This window comes from Pyricularia grisea (assembly GCF_004355905.1).
Source record: "Pyricularia grisea strain NI907 chromosome Unknown Pyricularia_grisea_NI907_Scaffold_1, whole genome shotgun sequence".
Taxonomy (NCBI): domain Eukaryota; kingdom Fungi; phylum Ascomycota; class Sordariomycetes; order Magnaporthales; family Pyriculariaceae; genus Pyricularia; species Pyricularia grisea.
Window position 1 is genome coordinate 4,172,821 of NW_022156716.1, and position 16,498 is coordinate 4,189,318.

Sequence of the window (16,498 nt, forward strand, 5' to 3'; positions counted from 1 at the left end):
AGTCTATGATTTGATTGTGATTGGACCACAGCTTATGCACGTTCCCGCATGCAATAAACCTTGGCTTCTGTAAAAGCAAAAGCGACAGCTTTGTTATAGAAGTAATTGTATGACGTTCTGAAATGAGACAATTTATCAAATGCCAGCTGGGAATTGATGCGCAAAAATATACACAAACAACCCAAATGGTCACAGACGTCTTCGAAAAAGAGCTAGAAGAAGGAGTAAGAGAAAAACATCCCGCGGAATCAATATCTTTGCTCCTCGAGCAATGTCAGCGATCACACACCTTTTCTACAAAGAAGCCTCCAGGTTGTTTTTTATCTATTGGCCAGAAAGCGTCTCCCCACACGCAAGCCCTGCTTTAGCCAGCCGGGTGGTTGGAGCCGTTCGACCGGCCGATCTGGGCTTTTTGGCTGGGTGGTACTGCCACGCCTGCAGAAACATGCATGAACCACGCATGCCAAAACCCAGCGGCCCAACCTTCCCAAACGTCCGTCGATGCCTTATCCATTCATTCCATTACAGTTCGGGTTGCCATATCGAGCCACATACAGAAAGGTAGGTAAGATAGGTAGTAGACACATCATGTATACTGATAGCCACATAGTCGAGCTCTATGCACCTACCGTATTCGCCCAAGGGAGATATGGATGGGAACAAAGTCGTATCAGCACCAGTGTCAACCTCCAATCGGCTGCCGCTCGCCTCGATATTTTCCCATACAACCGGCAGAATCAAAGACATGGAACAACGAGCGCTTCTCGTGGGTTTATTCTTTGTCTTCTCCAACCCCGCGTGTTGAAAGATATTGATCGACTCGTCAAAAAAAAAAAAAAAAGTTCCATCGTATTCCTCCGTATCCCGCGTGACGTCCCCCCTCGTCTCCGCATTGGCCAGTTGGCATACTTCATCACCTCACCCAACCTACCTGCTTTACATTATCTTTCCCGTCCATCAATCCGTTCTCAACCCTGCCGTCCCACCCCCCATCACCCCATTTTCTACTGAAAAAAAGCTGGGGCTAGTGTGCCTCTTGACAACGAAACTATTAAAACCGTGCGCTGATGTCTTGAGTTGCTTCTACTTTCCCGAGATCGTGAAGTTGCCGGATTTTTGTGCCCGACAACATATTACTGACTGACAGGCACAGCATCTCTCACGACTTCTACGCAAGTGTTCTCTCCCTCTCTCTCTTTCTCTCTGACCAAAATTTCTCCTATTTTTGTTTTGAAAATGAATATCTCTTGTCATTGAGATGGCCTCCAGGCCTCTTCCGACCCCTAGTCAATGAGCAGCAAACAAGAAGGTGTTTAATCCTTCCCAATAGTTAGGTCCCGGCAAAACCACTCGCGTCGTCCACCCCAACTCATCCAATTCCCGGGGGGTTTTTATACCCTTCTCCCCCCCCCCTTTTATCGTCGTTCTCATGTATCTTCCATATCAAAACGACCTCCGCTCCGCCGGAATCGCCAGGGGAGGAACCGCCGAGGTAGACGAGCCGCTGGCGGCGGCCGTGCTCGCACGCCGAGCCATGAAGCCGTTGCCCATAAACATGCTGGTTGGAATCATCGTCGGCTCGGTCCTCTTCGTCTTCCTCGCCGGGCTGGGCTGGTTCATGTGGACGTACCGCCACTGGCTCTCCTTTGCGGCCACGCAGCCCGAGCAGCCGCCCCCGCTGCAGCGAAGGGTCAGCAAGGTCCGCAGCACAAAGAGCTCCAAGAGTTCGGCAAAGAGCACAAAGAGTTCGGCGAAAAGCACCAGGAGTTCAAAGTCGTCCGGTCACAGGAGTCACAGGAGCCAGAGGAGTCGGAGGAGTCAGAGGAGTGCCAGGAGCGCGGCCACACCGACACCGGTGCCTGCGCCCGTGCCTGTGCCCGAGCCCGAGCCCGAGCCTCGGCCTTCGCCCCAGCCCTCGCGTGCACCCTCACCCGAGTCGGAAAAGCCACCATCGTGTGCACCTTCGCCCGAGGCCGAAAAAGCGCCATCACGTGCACCCTCGCCTGAGCCTGAGAAGCCGGCGTCGCGTGTACCATCTCCTGAACCTGAAAAACCCCCATCGCGCGCACCATCTCCTGAACCCAAACCCAAATCTGAAGACAAGCCCGATCCGCCCGATGAAGCTGAAAAAGCACCGTCAGTTGCCGAGCCAGCTCCGGATCCAAAATCTGCACCTTCTGAAGCTGGTGCCGATCCGGAACCTGCCAAAGAAGATCCTCCGGCCGATGCTCCGGCCGCTTCCTGAACACAATACGACGACACAAGAAAAATTTCAAGTTGGATGATGGAGGAAAGACATGTAGTAGCTTTGCATATAAACAGTGGTCATATTATTTTCGAGGTGGAACTTTTCGTGTGAGACGAGATCTCTGTAAACATCCTTATACCGATTATGTACAACATGTATCCGCAAATGGGAGGACTCGGCAGACCTGGTTGACAAAAGCGCAATGGGGGGTATTCTTAAAAAGATGTAATTCGTTGTTGATTTCTGTGGTCCGTCACCGGGGAGAGAGGTTTGTCCAAGTTTCAAGCTAATTAACGAGTGAAAATATGTATCTGATATGTTTCTAGTAGCCATGTCAGTTCCTGCAGCTTCGACTTCTATCTTGTGGTCGAACCTGCGTCGTCTATAGTGTGTTTAGATGAATCCAGTCAAGTGGCGCGATCTGCCCATTGAATCGACGTGGGTCTGTTCTCCTGATCTCCCCGCGCTCCTCCTGGTCCACTCTCAGCCAACTCGCCGGCCATCCGTCGTATCGTCGGCCGACTTTCTGCAGCTCCTCTGCTCGTAAGTAGATCCAGCATGGCGTCGATTCTCAACTGAAGTCTCCTCATGTCATCCGGCTTCATAGTTGTTTGGGCCTGTCCCATCTCGATATTCAACTGCTCAAAGGCTCTTTGCAGCTCCCTGTATATCTGACTGTCATCTGCACCCTGCCTGAGCCTTGGGCTTTCATTTTCCGGCTGCCTTCGTCTTCGTTGCGGTTGGAGAGCATTCGGCGAATAAGAACCCACCTGGCAATCAACACATCCGCCGCGAATCGAGCTCATCATCCTGCATGAGGCTGGGCTGGGCGTGGGGCTGCGATACTGGCGATTATTGACAGATCCGTGATGGTGTTGGCGAGAACCGTCATGGCAACGTCGTCGTAGTGGCGACCTTGCCCGGCCTCGCGTCTCGCAACCGATGCGGGTAAGCCGCGCCAGCCTGGAGAGGAAACGATCGAAAACGTCTGCGCTATCTTTGACAAGAGGCCTAGTGGAACCGTTTCCGTCGCACTGAACCGATGAGTCTTGGTCATGGTTCATACCACGAGTCCGTCCTCTGCATTCTGCTTCTTCTCTCCGGAAGTAGCAACTGGAACCGCATTCCTTTCCGAGGCGTTCATGTGCATGTTCCACCAAGTGTCTTATCAATTGCATCGCATTCGGGGCACCCTTTGTTCCGTTTAGGCTTCGATTGCGACCTGGATAAGGTGTGGCCGAGCGACGGCGGTGTTGCTTGCCTCGTATCATGGTGTATATGTTGGTCTAACCCTCAACGACTGCAAGGGAATGAATTCTTGCTGCGCTTGATGTGTATGTATTTTTTTTCTTTTTTTTTTTTTTTTTTTTTTTTTTTTTTTTTTTTATCTTTTTTCCAACCAAAATTGCTGAGAGTGTGATCGTGAGTGACCATTCGAGATGCAAAGGGCCGTATTGTGCACGTGTAACCAAATTTATAGGAGAAGTGAGCCCTTAGTTTGACTGTAAAAAGTATGAAGGATTGCTCGCTCCTTATGAGTAATTTGAGCCCCTAATTTTGGTTAGTCTTGGCATCTGTCAAACATCAATTTCTATATGGTAAAGCTTGACAACTGTTTGTGTGAGAAAGTCAATCAGTTAGGTTTATGGATCCACAACGAGCATCTTGCACATTCTAGTCGTTGATTTGCTTCTGAAGTCCAAGAAAAGATCCAGACTGTTTAGTCGTCACGCTAGGTGCAGCGGGTTTCGAGGGCCGTTGGTCGACTGTGTCAGAAGCGGACGGGCATTAGCCTCCGATAAGATGCTCGGTACCCCCGATCTGGTTGAACAAGAACATGTCTGTCCAGCAGACGGAGTCGCCCGCGAATGAGCGGTGTTGAATCCCTGACTTGGCGCACGTCAAGAACAACTAAGAAAGGCACCGCCGTCATCATAGCTCTCGGCGGATGGTCTTGGGTAGCCTTGCCCGTTGATCCCGGACCTTTCATGGCAATGCCGTGTAGATGCAGCCTCTGCAAGGAAATTTTTGACCAATGCTCTTTTTGGCTGCCAGGCGTGGACGCTGGCACCATTTTACCTCTGGCGGCAGCGCTTGTAGAGGCGGTAGCACCCATGAGTAGTGGCATTCACTTGCTTTTGCATTTCATGCGCAATTTGTTGATGAAGGAGGTAGGTACCGAACGAAAGGCAGTCAACACAATGTACGACATCAATCCCGTCTTTGTGGGAGTGGAGTCGTTCACAGGACTGGAGTTCCAGAAGCCTTTTGCACCCCAACCAGATCCACTAATTAGGCACTTGGACGCGGTCTACCAATGGCCGCTGCTGCCCAGCAAGCCGGGAACCTGTTAGCGATGGCGCGGCGCCCTGTCAAATAAAAGGACCGTCTCCGACAGCATCTGCATCCTAATTTAGTGCGTGGAAAGTCCAGGTTGTCAGTGTTCAAGATGTCAAAGGGTCTTCTGGGTGGTAGGTAGATGATCCCTATCACAGTATATCGTAGTGTTCAGAAGCGTTAATCGGTGATATGGGGAGGTATGTTGTGCGGGGCGATGCGACTGGGCAAAATATCTTGTTTCTCTTCCTCCCACAGCATACATACGGAGTATTGCGATCCCTCTTGCTGGGTTATCTGGGATAATTTTCTGCACTGTATGCTAGAAGGGATGCAGATCACAGTAACTGTTTTGTGTGATACGCCGCATGACTTGAAGATCTGTCAGCAAGCCCTTCCTTGGCATGCTAGTACAGTTTGAGCAATCGAATTCATTATTCATATATTCGCAACATGAGGAAATGTGATCAGGATAATAATATCTATGCTACCAACGCACTGTCATTGACTGGACCTTTTTACTAACTAACAGTACAGTAGTGGTTCGCATTTGAACACTCTCTACCCCCGCGGCCGAATTTCTTTCCAAACTGAGAAATGGATTCTTACATCAACTCAAATGCTCACGCTGAAGTAGCCCAGTACTCTGGTTGTCTGGAAACAAGGGTACCAGGTCCGTCAGCAAAAATACATCAATTTGTACCTTCCTAGTAAGCCCCCCAATGCAAAACTCCAGTTCAATAAAGATGAGCTGATCTCCGGAAGGTGGCGATCAATCAACCCGGATCATAATCAGACGTGAGCACTGTACATTTACAATACTACAGTACTATCGCGATGGACAGTAAATACGATTCAGTCCGGGGAAAGGACCCCAATTCCAGGATGATCGGTTAACTGCCAAGGCTGAATACACATGCGCCACCTTACCTTCCGAGCTTTCTACCTGCAAAGTACCGTATGGGGAGACCTTCATTCCATCGACGGGTGACATAGGATTGGACAAAGGTTGTCTTGGTCAGTTCGGCCCCACTGTTGACAAAGACGCAACATGCATACGTTCTTTGGTAAGGCTCAAAAGAAATATAAGAAAAAATCCCGACAGTAAGTCACGAGGGTCAAATCATCCTAGATAGAAACAAACAATGCATTTGGTCAGCTAGAGATTTGTATCAAGGCCTAGAACTAGATGAGCGTGCCATGGATGCCATTACGAAGCTTGACAGCATTGCAAGCGAGGGATTGACATTAATGTAGCATTGTAGGCACGGAGTAGTAGGGTGGCAAGGGCAATCCTTAGCGAGCCGTTACCGAGGTTTACGCTTGGCCAGGGCAGAAGTACCTTGCCTTTACCTACCAAATGTTCACTTTTACGAAGTACTTCGTACAACCCGACTCTGTCTTACCTCGAATACCACCTTGACCTGACAACTAATTACGGGCAAGGTAGGACTGCGCACAACACCAACCTAAATAAATAATTAATTACCTTACACCATGTCATCACATCCCCCGCATGCCGGTGGAAAATTTTTTTTTAAAAAAAAAAAAGTTAACTGGCTATCTAACAGATAGGGAATAAGGTCGGAGAAGCCGGAGTGCCGGACCCTTGTTCCTCTCAAAGGTTTCGAGTCTCACCTTGCCCCCGCCCATCCCTCCTTATTGCGGATACGTACCTAGGTACCTAACTTACTTACTACTGTAGGTACCCTACCACAAACAAGGCAGTCTTTTCCAAGTTCCAACGCACTAAAGAAAAAGGCTTGGCAAAATCTCGTCGATTAAAACAGTTGTTGTTTCCACCATCCCCGTTTCTTTGGACCACCCGTGTGACAAGCCCCGACGACAATTAAATCCTCCTTGTGGGGTTCCCTTTCGGCCTATTCCATCCGGTGTGTTCCAGGGCGCGAAGACCCGCCCGGAAACCGTCAAGTCCAATTGAAGCTGCCCGCCCGCCCTTGACTTGACCTCCACTCTTGCATGCACACCTACCTTCCCCGGTACCAAAAGAACGATTCTGTTCCCCCCCAAACCCAGCCCTCCATCGTCTCAACCACAAGACTACCAAAAAGAAACGCGTTTACTCTCAGCCTAGTTTCTGTACTCTGCGAGCCAAGGACGAAATTTGGCCCAGACCAAGCAGCAGTGGCGTTTTGAGTCGAAAGAAGTAGTACATTTTCAGTTATCGGCTGGTACGATCGAAAGGGAAGCTCCACCTACCAGGCCTCGGGAGCTACCTCAGTTAGGGGAAAACTCTAACAACCCGAGCTACTACGGTACTGTGTGCATTCTCATTATCTACCGCGGAGAAAAACATCAACAACGAGGTAAACCAGGAGAACAAAAGTATTTCTTCAGCCATAGCCAGAGCTATATCCATCAAAGGGCCGCCGGCATTTTCCATCATGGGTCGCGCACCAACAAGTGGTAACTGCCACACGTGTCGCATGCGTCGCGTCAAGTGCGACCGCGCACGTCCAGCATGCGAACGATGCATCAAGGCTGGCTTTGAGTGCAAGGGATACGAGACAGTTTTGCGGATGCAAAGTCATTCTTTTGTAGCCGACGCCCAGACTGGTACCGTCAAGTTCAGTACGATCCAGACGGTATCATCATTTCCAGAAGCCAAACCAGGCGAGACTCCCTTGTATTGTCCCAAGGGCAAGCGACAACAGCAGCAGCAGCAGAAACAACAACCACAGCAGCAACAACAACAACAACAGCTTGTTCGCGCCAACAAGGTTGCTGCACGTCGAACTCAGTCTCCTTCACCTAAAAGTGCGTCTTCTGCCAGTCGTTCTCGTAGCAGTGGCAACGATACCGGCTCCGATGGAGGATCCAACTCGGGCACAGCAAGGTCCAGCCCACCTCCGGAACTGTCTCTGGAGGGCTTTGTTGACGAGATAACCTTTTCTTACTTTTTTCATTCATATGGCTGGATCAACATGCACAGTATTATGTTGCAGGACTCAAGGGTACGAGATACTCTCCTCGAGGGTATGGGACACGATAGCCTGCGGGCCTTAGCCTACGGTGTCATGGGCAAAGACCAGCACATCGGTAGTCTGCAGTCGAAAGGGGCACGTCTGTACGGAACCGCCCTTGGGAAGCTACGCAAGAAGATGTCGTCGCAGAGCAAAGACGAGCTCGCGGCATTGATCAAGCCTATTGCAATCATGGGCTCATATTTGGTGTGTACTAGTCAAGCCTATGGCAATCCGAGGGCCTCAGTCTTGTTTGCGATACATAAAAAAATGCGCAACTAACAACTATTCCACTCGACTAGATCACAGTAGAAAACGATCTACGGTTCACACATCACCGTGGACTGTCGCGCATCTTGGAGTACTGTGGACCAGAGTATTTCCAGTCGGCCAGCTTGCTACCTGTCTTTGATTCTTGCCGCTTGACCATGGTAAGATAAGATGCGCCACGCCAACCGTACCCTTGGCTTGACAAAAACTAACAATCTACTTTTTTTTAAGATTTCCAATTCAATTGTCCGGCGCACTCCAACGTTTCTTTCCCAGGACAAATGGAAGACTATACCATGGGAGAAGGCACCGCACCTGAAGACTTGGTCAAGTAGGCTACTTGACATCATGGCAGACATCCCCGAGCTAATCTCCGGAGTCCTTGGTGTTATGGGTGCTCGTATAATGTGGCAGAACAGCAATTTCTCACCGGTGTATGCGGAGGACCCCAACGAGGTTCCACGATTGCAGGGCAAGGTCCATGACCTAAAACTCAACTTGGCAAACTGGCTCCAAAATTGGACCGAATCGCATCCTACGGCGCACAAAGTTATGGAATGGGCTTTCAACCGGGCGGCCCATGACGAATACCGTCCCGGATTCGAAGGTTATTCGGGTCCAGACGTCTACGACTATTCAGTTTTGTTACCTCCATCTCCTCCCCCGTTCTTGGAGCCAACAGAGGAGACGTTCATCTTGATGCAGGAAGTATCGTTATACACGACTGTGCTTATATGGACTGGCCGCCTGACAAAATACCTGGCTGGAGCAAGCATCGGCCACGACAACATCAACTTTTATAACACACCCTTCAGCACCACCTGCACCTGCTGCACGTCTCGACTGAAGAATTTGTGCGACACGGTTCCCGACTCACATGCAGACGTCCTCCAGGTAACGGTTGCACCAGATCCGGAAATGCAGTGGAACTTCAACGCAGCAAGAATCGCCATCGCGCCCATCAAAGTCTCGCATAGCCACGAGAAGCCACAACCGGTACCAGACTTTTGTTGGGCTGCGGAAAAATACGCATCAGACTCTGCTGAGATGGAGAGGCTCAGGCAACAGAAGGAGCAAGAAGAGGAGAGGAAGAAAGCCCAGAACGCCCGGGCAAAGGAGGTCAAGTCTTTCAACCGTCCTCTGCCTGTGTTGTCGTCACCAAATGGCGAGCTCAAGACACCACCATTGTCGAGCCCAGTCGAGTCGAAACACAACATCAAATCCGGCAGTCCAGGAATCACTGACAACCTGCCTACGCCGCCACAGTCGGCCGTCTTCAACGACAGCTCCTTCACCCCACCGCAGTCGGCCAAGTCGGCCAAGCCGCCCATGCTACTGCCCGCCGACGTGCGCTTCTCGAGTCAGCTACGCGTGCTGGACTGGCTGACGGATCACCTGCCCGCTAGCCGACCGCACGTCCTGGCGACGCTGGCCTCAATCGGGCTGGGACACTGTGGTCACGACGTGCGGCCCATCGACGGTCTTCCAGAGGTGGGCAGCGTCGTGAGGAGGGTCTTGCACTCGACTCAGTTTGAGGGTTCTGAGAACGTTCTACTCAAGAGATATCGCTAAGCCTATGTTGTCAATGAGACGGTATAGTTGTATGATTTTTTTTTTTTTTTTTTTGGATAACATTTTCGGATGGCATGTTTGAGAGTGCGTTTTTGTTCAGGGGCTGTTTTTACGTCATTTTTTTGAGTAATAGCGACAACATACATGCATTTGGAATTTTTTTTTGTGCCTGGTTTTTAAGCGTTTCAAAGGAGTAAAGGAGCGAAGCAATTTCAACAGGCGTGGAAAAGAGGCTACAAGGAGGATATCAAAAACAAAGGAGAAGACAAAATCTTGCGTGACTGGCTGGCCACACGATCGTTTTTGAAAGTCACCGACTGCGGGAGTCTTTTGATATCTTGTTCATTTGGTTTTTTTTCTTCTTTGCCAATTTCTTTTTTGCAGATCTAGCCCGCATCTTATTCTCTAGGTACTCAGTTCCCCTTTGTATACACAGTATTGGATCCTGTCCTCATTGGTGTCTTATCGTTTGGATTCATCATCCCCCCGTATGCTTTAATATCAACGCTATCTGCCAGAGATGCTGAAACATGCGCAAACGCCCCGCCCTGCCAAGTATCTAATCTAGGTATGCATCAAACCTCATAGCTCATACATTTGTCTTTATAAACCGGCTCTTTCAAAACAATCAATCACCACAGCAGGTGGCTTCTGTGTACGCCCACGCTGTGTTCCATCTTGCCTCTTGGTCCCGGACACATATTACCCTCTTAACTGAGCAGCTCCTTGATATCTTCAATCCTCGCCAGCCTCTTTTCGTCATCCGACATCATTCCCAAAGACGTAGCACTAATTGCAAACTCCGAGTCAGTAAAACATATAAGCAAGAACGAGCAGAGTTGTGCTTGTTGTAACTCACATAAACTTCTTCCTGTCCTGTATCCTCAGCATCCTCTCCTCGACGCTATTCTTGACAATGAAGCGATAGACCTTGACCTCCTCCGACTGGCCCATGCGATGAACTCGGTCGATGGCCTGCGACTCGACGCTAAAGCTCCACCAAGGGTCACACATGTACACGCGCGACGCCTGCGTCAAGTTCAACCCAACGCCACCGGCACGCAGGCTGATGAGGAAGACGGTGAACTTGTTGCAGGCCTTGAACTCCTCCAGGACAGCGACGCGGGCCTTTTGCGCCATGGTGCCGTCTAGCCTGACATGGTGCATGTTTGCGCGGTCCAGCGAGCCCTCGATCAGGGTCAGGAACGAGGTGAACTGGCTGAAGACGACCACCTTTGCGCGCGGTCGTTCGCGGCGGAGGTCGCGCAGGTGCTGGATCAGTGCCATGACCTTTGTGGAAGAGTCGTTGACGCCGACGCGCTGAAGACTGATGCGCCGCGGCTGGTCAGGCTGCTTCTGCCTGAAGACGCTCCCGGGCTTGTCCTCATCCTCGTCAGGTACGTAGTTATCGTGCCGGACGACTTCAAACAAGTCCCGCTCGTTTATGGGCTGTCGACAGCTGACGCAGCGGGGCACCTCATGACGGTCTGTTTGATGCTTAATATAGTCGAGAATGCACTTTTTGCACGTCGAATGCCAGCAGCCCGTGACAGTCTGCTCGATCATGGGTTCTTCAGTGCATATGGGGCATTCATTCGTAGCTTCATCGCGAATCTGGGAGAGGACGTGGGCTCCAAATGCGTTGGCATCGGCCGGGTCGTCAGTACTGGCAGTGAAGCGCTCGATCAATGAATGCAGGTCCATGTCATCGGCAAGACCAGCCACAGCATCGGCAGCCGCCCCTGCTTCATCCTCGTCTGCAACAATATCTTGATTTCTCACAAGAACGGGGTGGCAGCATGACTGGCGGAGGCGCAAAATCTGTGCAAATATGCTCGTGTAAGCTTTCATGACTGTGCCAGCCTCGACATTCTTCTGAAAAGCAGACCGGGCTCTGTTGATGATGTGGTCATAAACAGCACGCTCCGTCTTGGAAAATTCGACATCTACGATCTCGATGGTCTTTGGTGGTAGCGCCACAAGTCTGTCGCAAATTGGGTTAGTGCTGGGCTTCGAGCCTAAAGGTATTCTGTACTGGTTCACACTTACGGTTGTCCAGAAGGAGTTTTCATATCCTTTGTCCTCCTCATAACCAATGGCTCTAGGACAGTCTGCACGACATCCAAAGCACGCATAAAGTCTTTTGACTCGAATGGAACTGTAATGAACGTTCGCCAAAATGAAAAGTTGTTCCAGGGCTCGACGCGTAGGAAACGGACAAGACTGAACAGATCCTCCAACCTATTCACAATAGGAGTTCCCGTCAGCACCCATCGGTGGTCTGCACTGAGCTCGTAGCAGGCCTTGGATGTCTTGGCCTGTCGGTTTTTGATATTGTGTGCTTCGTCCAGAATGACGCGTAGGAAGTTGACAGAAAAGAGCCCGGTATGTCCGTCCCGCTTTGAAGACTTGCCCGCGGCAATCTGCCCAAACTCGGATAACACAATGCCGTAGCTCGTGATGATAATATCTGGAGCAGTGGCCGGATTTGAGCAGAGAGCCTGGAGATTGGCATGCTTATCGTTCCCGTAGTATACCATAGACTTCAAAGTGCCCTCCTTCGAGGCATTCTCAGCTTCGCTTTGCCATTGCGACAGCAATGACATGGGTGCGACTACGAGAGTTGTATACGGTGCTGGTTGCACCTTGTTACCGCCGCCCGGCATGCGTTGTAAGTCATTAACGGTGAGGGCGGTTGCGTCTGTCGTGACCGCCGCATGGGGTTTGTGAGTGTGTATCAAACTCAGCATCTGGATTGTCTTTCCAAGACCCATTTCATCCGCAAGTATGCCACCAAGACAATGCTGCTCCTGAGCCGGGAACTCGAGTGACATTTCACCAGAATATGGGTTGACATAAAAGTTTGGTTGGTCTGCGACCTGAGGAACATCTTTGTCGTCAAAGTCTTTAGTAGGCCACTGGTATTCTTCCCAAAGTGGGTGGATAGAAGATTCGCGGTCCTTTCCCGCCTCGTCTTTCTCCTTGGCAAGCATCCAATATAGAGACTGCTTCTGATATGGCCGGAGATCCATCGCAAACGTTTCAGCTGGCTCGGCTTCCGGGGTATCAAAGTCGAAAGACTGGGCTTTCTTGTATAAAGCATCGAGCTGATCCTGCTCCAGTTCTTTCCCGTCTTCGGCTTCGGACTGTGGCGAGTCTGAATTGTCGGCACTCATGCTTTGTGGCTGTGCTTCCTTCTGATCATCCATCTCGGCCGCCTGCAAAAGCCCCTGACGTGAGTTTCTGGCGGCTGCCTCGTTCACACGCGTTGGCATCAGGTTGATCTCTTGAAAGAGACGAACGAGTGCGACTTGTCGAAGACGAAGGTTGCGCTCCTCGACAGTTTCCTGTTCCTCAAACATGCCAGTGTTACGATTTTCGGATAGCTGAAATCGCCTGGTATCAAAAGCCTCGTTGAGCAGGGAGCATCGCAGTTGTATGAACACCGTGTCGTTCGTCCTTAACCTTTCCGGTGCATATACGCAAGTGCCTTCGAACTTGCAGACCTTCTGGTCTATCAAAGTAGATACCCAATTGGCAGTATCTTTGGCAAGGCGACCGATTTCAGTTCCCTGACAATCTGTGAATCGAACTATAACATCGACTCTCTTGGCCGCGGCTGCGCTAACACGAAGCCCTCCCACCGCAGCTCCAAGCTTATTTGTAGCGCCTTTGCCTTTTGTTGGGGGTTTGGGTGGTTGTATTTTTTGTCTCTCGATCTTCACTATATCACCATGCTTGAGAAGATTTGTACCGCTCCGTGTGGCCCAGCCCTCCACGCCAAAGGCCCCGACATATCGTGACCCAGGGCCTGCCGGTCGGATGGCAGGTCGACTAGAGATTTGATCGATCTTGGTCCCGTCTCCGCCATTTGACCGTATAGATGACGTTATTGTGGTAGGTTTTTGTTTTGACTTCAACTTGTAGTTCTTCCATGTGCCGTCAAAGTACATGTTGACGGCCCGCTCGAGATCACTGCCGCATTGTTGGCGGATGATGGCTAAAATATCGGGCTTCACCTCGACGCCGACAACGGCCTCAAAAGTGGCTTGATCGAATCCAGAAGTGTCCTCGAGAGGGGCTTCGGGTGGGGAAGTCTCTTGGGTCGTGTTTGTATCTAATGGACCTTCTGGTGTATCGGACTGATTTGGAAGTGTCGATGGAGTGTTGAGTGCATCTTTTCTATATGCTATATCGGAGGACGGCGGACTTGGCCTGCGACTCTGCGTAGCTGTTTCATCGTCAGAGTCGCTGAAGAAGCGGCGCTTCTTCGATGGAGGCTCTGAAGCATCTGAAAGATCCATCTGGCCATAAAAAGGGGGTTCTAAAGCGATTGGAGGGGCCATGTCAAAAGTGGCAAGACAAAATCTGTGAAATGCTTCAAGATTGATTTTGGGAAGACGCGACTCACAAAATCCGACGCGTTCTCTGGACTCGACCGCGTTAATGGAATTACTGGCCCCACTTACCGGCGGAACCTATCCGCTAATATTTCGTCATGATTTCGTTACCCCTGCATAAAAAAGTCGGGGTCTGGTTCTTTGTCAGTGGGGACCTTGACATGCTAGTGCATTGCTTTGCGAAAGATGGAGATTTTAGCTCTGGTAGAAATCTCAAAAAAATGGTCTTTTATGGTATTGGGTTTTGCGCAAGTGGATTGAGTAGGATGGTCTAACAGTGGACTGCTTGCTATTTCTTTATTCTGCTCAGATTTACCTCTGCCACCCCTGCACAACATCATGCTGCGCACAAGAAGTGTTCGAAGCGCCTCGTCGCAGCTCAAGCTCTACACCAGCAGCTTCGCACAGCCCCGCCGTGGTATAGTGACCGATGTCGATGTTGAAAAGGCACGCGCCTACTGTGTCAATCAACTCAGGTTCGTCAATACTCGCTTCAATTGATCCCCAACCAGCTCAGAAAGGCTCCCGCTAACACTACGTCTTCAGACACGGCGACTACGAAGCCTACCTAATCCGCCGCTTCCTCCCTCCCTCAGCCCAAGACGCATACGATGCCTTCCGGACGCTCAACCTCGAGCTCGCCCGGTTGCCGGAGACGGTATCCAACCCGCTGATAGGCCAGATGCGCATGCAGTTCTGGCGCGACTCGATCAACAGTACATTCGCCGGAAACCCGCCGCGGGAACCAATCTCCATCCTGCTGCACAAGGTCATCAGCGACCTGGGCCGTCGGGGATCTCCGTCTTCGATCAAGTTTTGGCTGCTGCGGCTGCTGAGCACACGCGAGCAGTACATGGATAACCGCCCGTTTGCCAGCCTCGCCGCCCTCGAGGACTACGGAGAGAACACGTACGCGACGCTCATGTATGCCACCCTGGCTGCCACGGGCCTGCGCTCGCTGCACGTCGACCACCTGGCCAGCCACATCGGCAAGGCCTGCGGCATCGCCGCAATCCTCAGAGGCGTGCCTGTTTTGGCGGCACCAAGGCCCCCGGTCCAATCGCCTCTAGGGGAGAATGCCAGCAGCAGCGGCCCGGCGCTCCTGCTGCCGTTGGACGTGATGGCCAAGGCCGGGGTCAGGGAGGAGGATGTTTTCCGTCGTGGGCCCGAGGCTCCTGGCTTGCAGGACGCCATCTTTGAAGTGGCGACCCGCGCCAACGATCATCTCATCACTGCCCGGGAGATGCTCAAGAACATCAAAGCTGGCCAGAACCCCGGTCATGATTTCGAGCACGAGGGCGAGAGTGAGCACGTGTATGATGCAAAAGACGCCAGTGCAGAAAGGACACAGCTCGAGGTCCAGCGTGGGTTTGGGACTTTGTTGGAGGCTATCCCGGCCGCTGACTTCTTGCAGCGCCTGGAAAATGCCAACTTTGATCCGTTCAGGGTCAAGTCGAGCTGGAAGCTGCCGTGGAGCTTATGGAGAGCAGCACAGAAGCAGCAGATATAAGCCAAATTCTTTGGTGTCAGCATAAACCTACTCACTTTACACTATATACCCAGTAAGTTGTATTATTATGTACAAAATACAGTTATGACCACAGATTATATTGCCTTCTTTTGAATCGTGTTTGTTGGGCTTGAAGGTAATCGCAGTCACCAGTGCTGCTACATGACTAGTTGAGGGAGTCTTCGGACCTCCATCATTCCCACGGCACCTTGCGCACACGACCGAAACACCTTGCTTCATTGCTGCCGGAGTCGGCGTCGAGATACGTGCACATGGCATATTGAACATGGGAATTAATTGCCCACAAGACGAATGCGCGCCCAAATGTGCAACATCACACACGTCAGCAAGCCGATGGGGACCGGTACGGCGGATGGGAGTGCTACAGAATATGCTGTCGGTTGCGTCACAATAAAGTAAACTGTATTGTGGGTATTTCGTCGGCTCAAGCGGCTTTTCGTGACATCACTTGCGCTTGGTAGTGGTTGAGCATGTAGCCAAAGCACAGGTCCCCTTACGGCGATTACTTCATTAGATGTGTTCGTGAACGGCGAGAGTTCACTGATCGCGGCATGGATAATAAAAAAAAACATCTTATTACAATGAAGATATGCCTAGGTACTTACCATCGGACGGTCCTTTTACGCCCGAATCGCGATACCAAGCTAGATCTTTCCGTGAGATCGGATGATCGGTACCCAAAGTCGCCGTTAGCTCGTGTTTAAAAAAGAAAAGTTGGGACAGCATAGGAGGCATGCTTTAGACCAGGCGTCGCCCGCCGACTTTGACGTCTGACATGGGCATTTAATGCACACACCCCCCGTGATTATTAAAGAATGGCTGGAAATAACCACAATTAACACAGTTGATCTTTTTCCTAATATCCGACACGTTTCTGGGGCAACAAGAGCCGCGTGGCTGGCCCCCAATAATGTCGGATTAAGGCTTTCTGGGTCGAACAAGAACATCTCCAGATGCGGTCGCCGTCGCCAAGTTAGGACTCGTGACATTTTCACAGTTGAATCTTGGAATGGAATTTAAGTTGTCCGTAAAATTGTCACATTCGATGAACAAGAGCCTAAGAATGAATGTTGACAGGATACAGGATGAAGTAGGCGAATAAAATAAATTTCATTGTATGTAGACGGATTTGACCGCGATAGGATTTACCCTGCAC

At 50.9% G+C, this 16,498-nt stretch overlaps 6 protein-coding genes across 6 annotated transcripts; 4 read left to right on the forward strand and 2 right to left on the reverse strand.

The window, feature by feature from the left end:
- Positions 1-805: 805 nt before the first annotated feature.
- PgNI_01269 (uncharacterized protein) lies at positions 806-1,175 on the forward strand (the record flags this gene model as incomplete). Its single annotated transcript, XM_031121342.1, has 2 exons — positions 806-1,059; positions 1,154-1,175. Coding segments are annotated over 2 exons (276 nt in total), but the record flags the coding sequence as incomplete, so codon positions are not given.
- A 254-nt stretch (positions 1,176-1,429) lies between these two features.
- PgNI_01270 (uncharacterized protein) lies at positions 1,430-2,245 on the forward strand (the record flags this gene model as incomplete). Its single annotated transcript, XM_031121343.1, has 1 exon — positions 1,430-2,245. One exon carries the CDS (start codon positions 1,430-1,432, stop codon positions 2,243-2,245), a length of 816 nt encoding a protein of 271 aa, XP_030986928.1.
- Positions 2,246-2,655: 410 nt separating this feature from the next.
- Positions 2,656-3,398, reverse strand: PgNI_01271 (uncharacterized protein; the record flags this gene model as incomplete). The annotated part of the gene is made up of 2 exons (XM_031121344.1): positions 2,656-3,282; positions 3,315-3,398. 2 exons carry the CDS (start codon positions 3,396-3,398, stop codon positions 2,656-2,658), a joined length of 711 nt encoding a protein of 236 aa, XP_030986927.1.
- Positions 3,399-6,990: 3,592 nt separating this feature from the next.
- Positions 6,991-9,482, forward strand: PgNI_01272 (uncharacterized protein; the record flags this gene model as incomplete). Its single annotated transcript, XM_031121345.1, has 3 exons — positions 6,991-7,776; positions 7,872-8,000; positions 8,071-9,482. 3 exons carry the CDS (start codon positions 6,991-6,993, stop codon positions 9,409-9,411), a joined length of 2,256 nt encoding a protein of 751 aa, XP_030986926.1. The 3' UTR covers positions 9,412-9,482.
- On the reverse strand, positions 9,439-13,757 carry PgNI_01273 (uncharacterized protein; the record flags this gene model as incomplete). The annotated part of the gene is made up of 3 exons (XM_031121346.1): positions 9,439-10,200; positions 10,271-11,395; positions 11,461-13,757. 3 exons carry the CDS (start codon positions 13,755-13,757, stop codon positions 10,122-10,124), a joined length of 3,501 nt encoding a protein of 1,166 aa, XP_030986925.1. The 3' UTR covers positions 9,439-10,121.
- A 318-nt stretch (positions 13,758-14,075) lies between these two features.
- Positions 14,076-15,374, forward strand: PgNI_01274 (uncharacterized protein). Its single transcript, XM_031121347.1, has 2 exons — positions 14,076-14,287; positions 14,358-15,374. Exons 1-2 carry the CDS (start codon positions 14,151-14,153, stop codon positions 15,319-15,321), a joined length of 1,101 nt encoding a protein of 366 aa, XP_030986924.1. The 5' UTR covers positions 14,076-14,150; the 3' UTR covers positions 15,322-15,374.
- The last annotated feature ends 1,124 nt before the right edge of the window (positions 15,375-16,498 follow it).

Excerpts from the sequence above, each read along its gene's own strand:
- PgNI_01274 (XM_031121347.1), top strand. The coding sequence starts at position 14,151 with ATGCTGCGCACAAGAAGTGTTCGAAGCGCCTCGTCGCAGCTCAAGCTC. Across the intron at positions 14,288-14,357 it reads TACTGTGTCAATCAACTCAG|ACACGGCGACTACGAAGCCT; the intron begins GTTCGTCAATAC and ends CTACGTCTTCAG.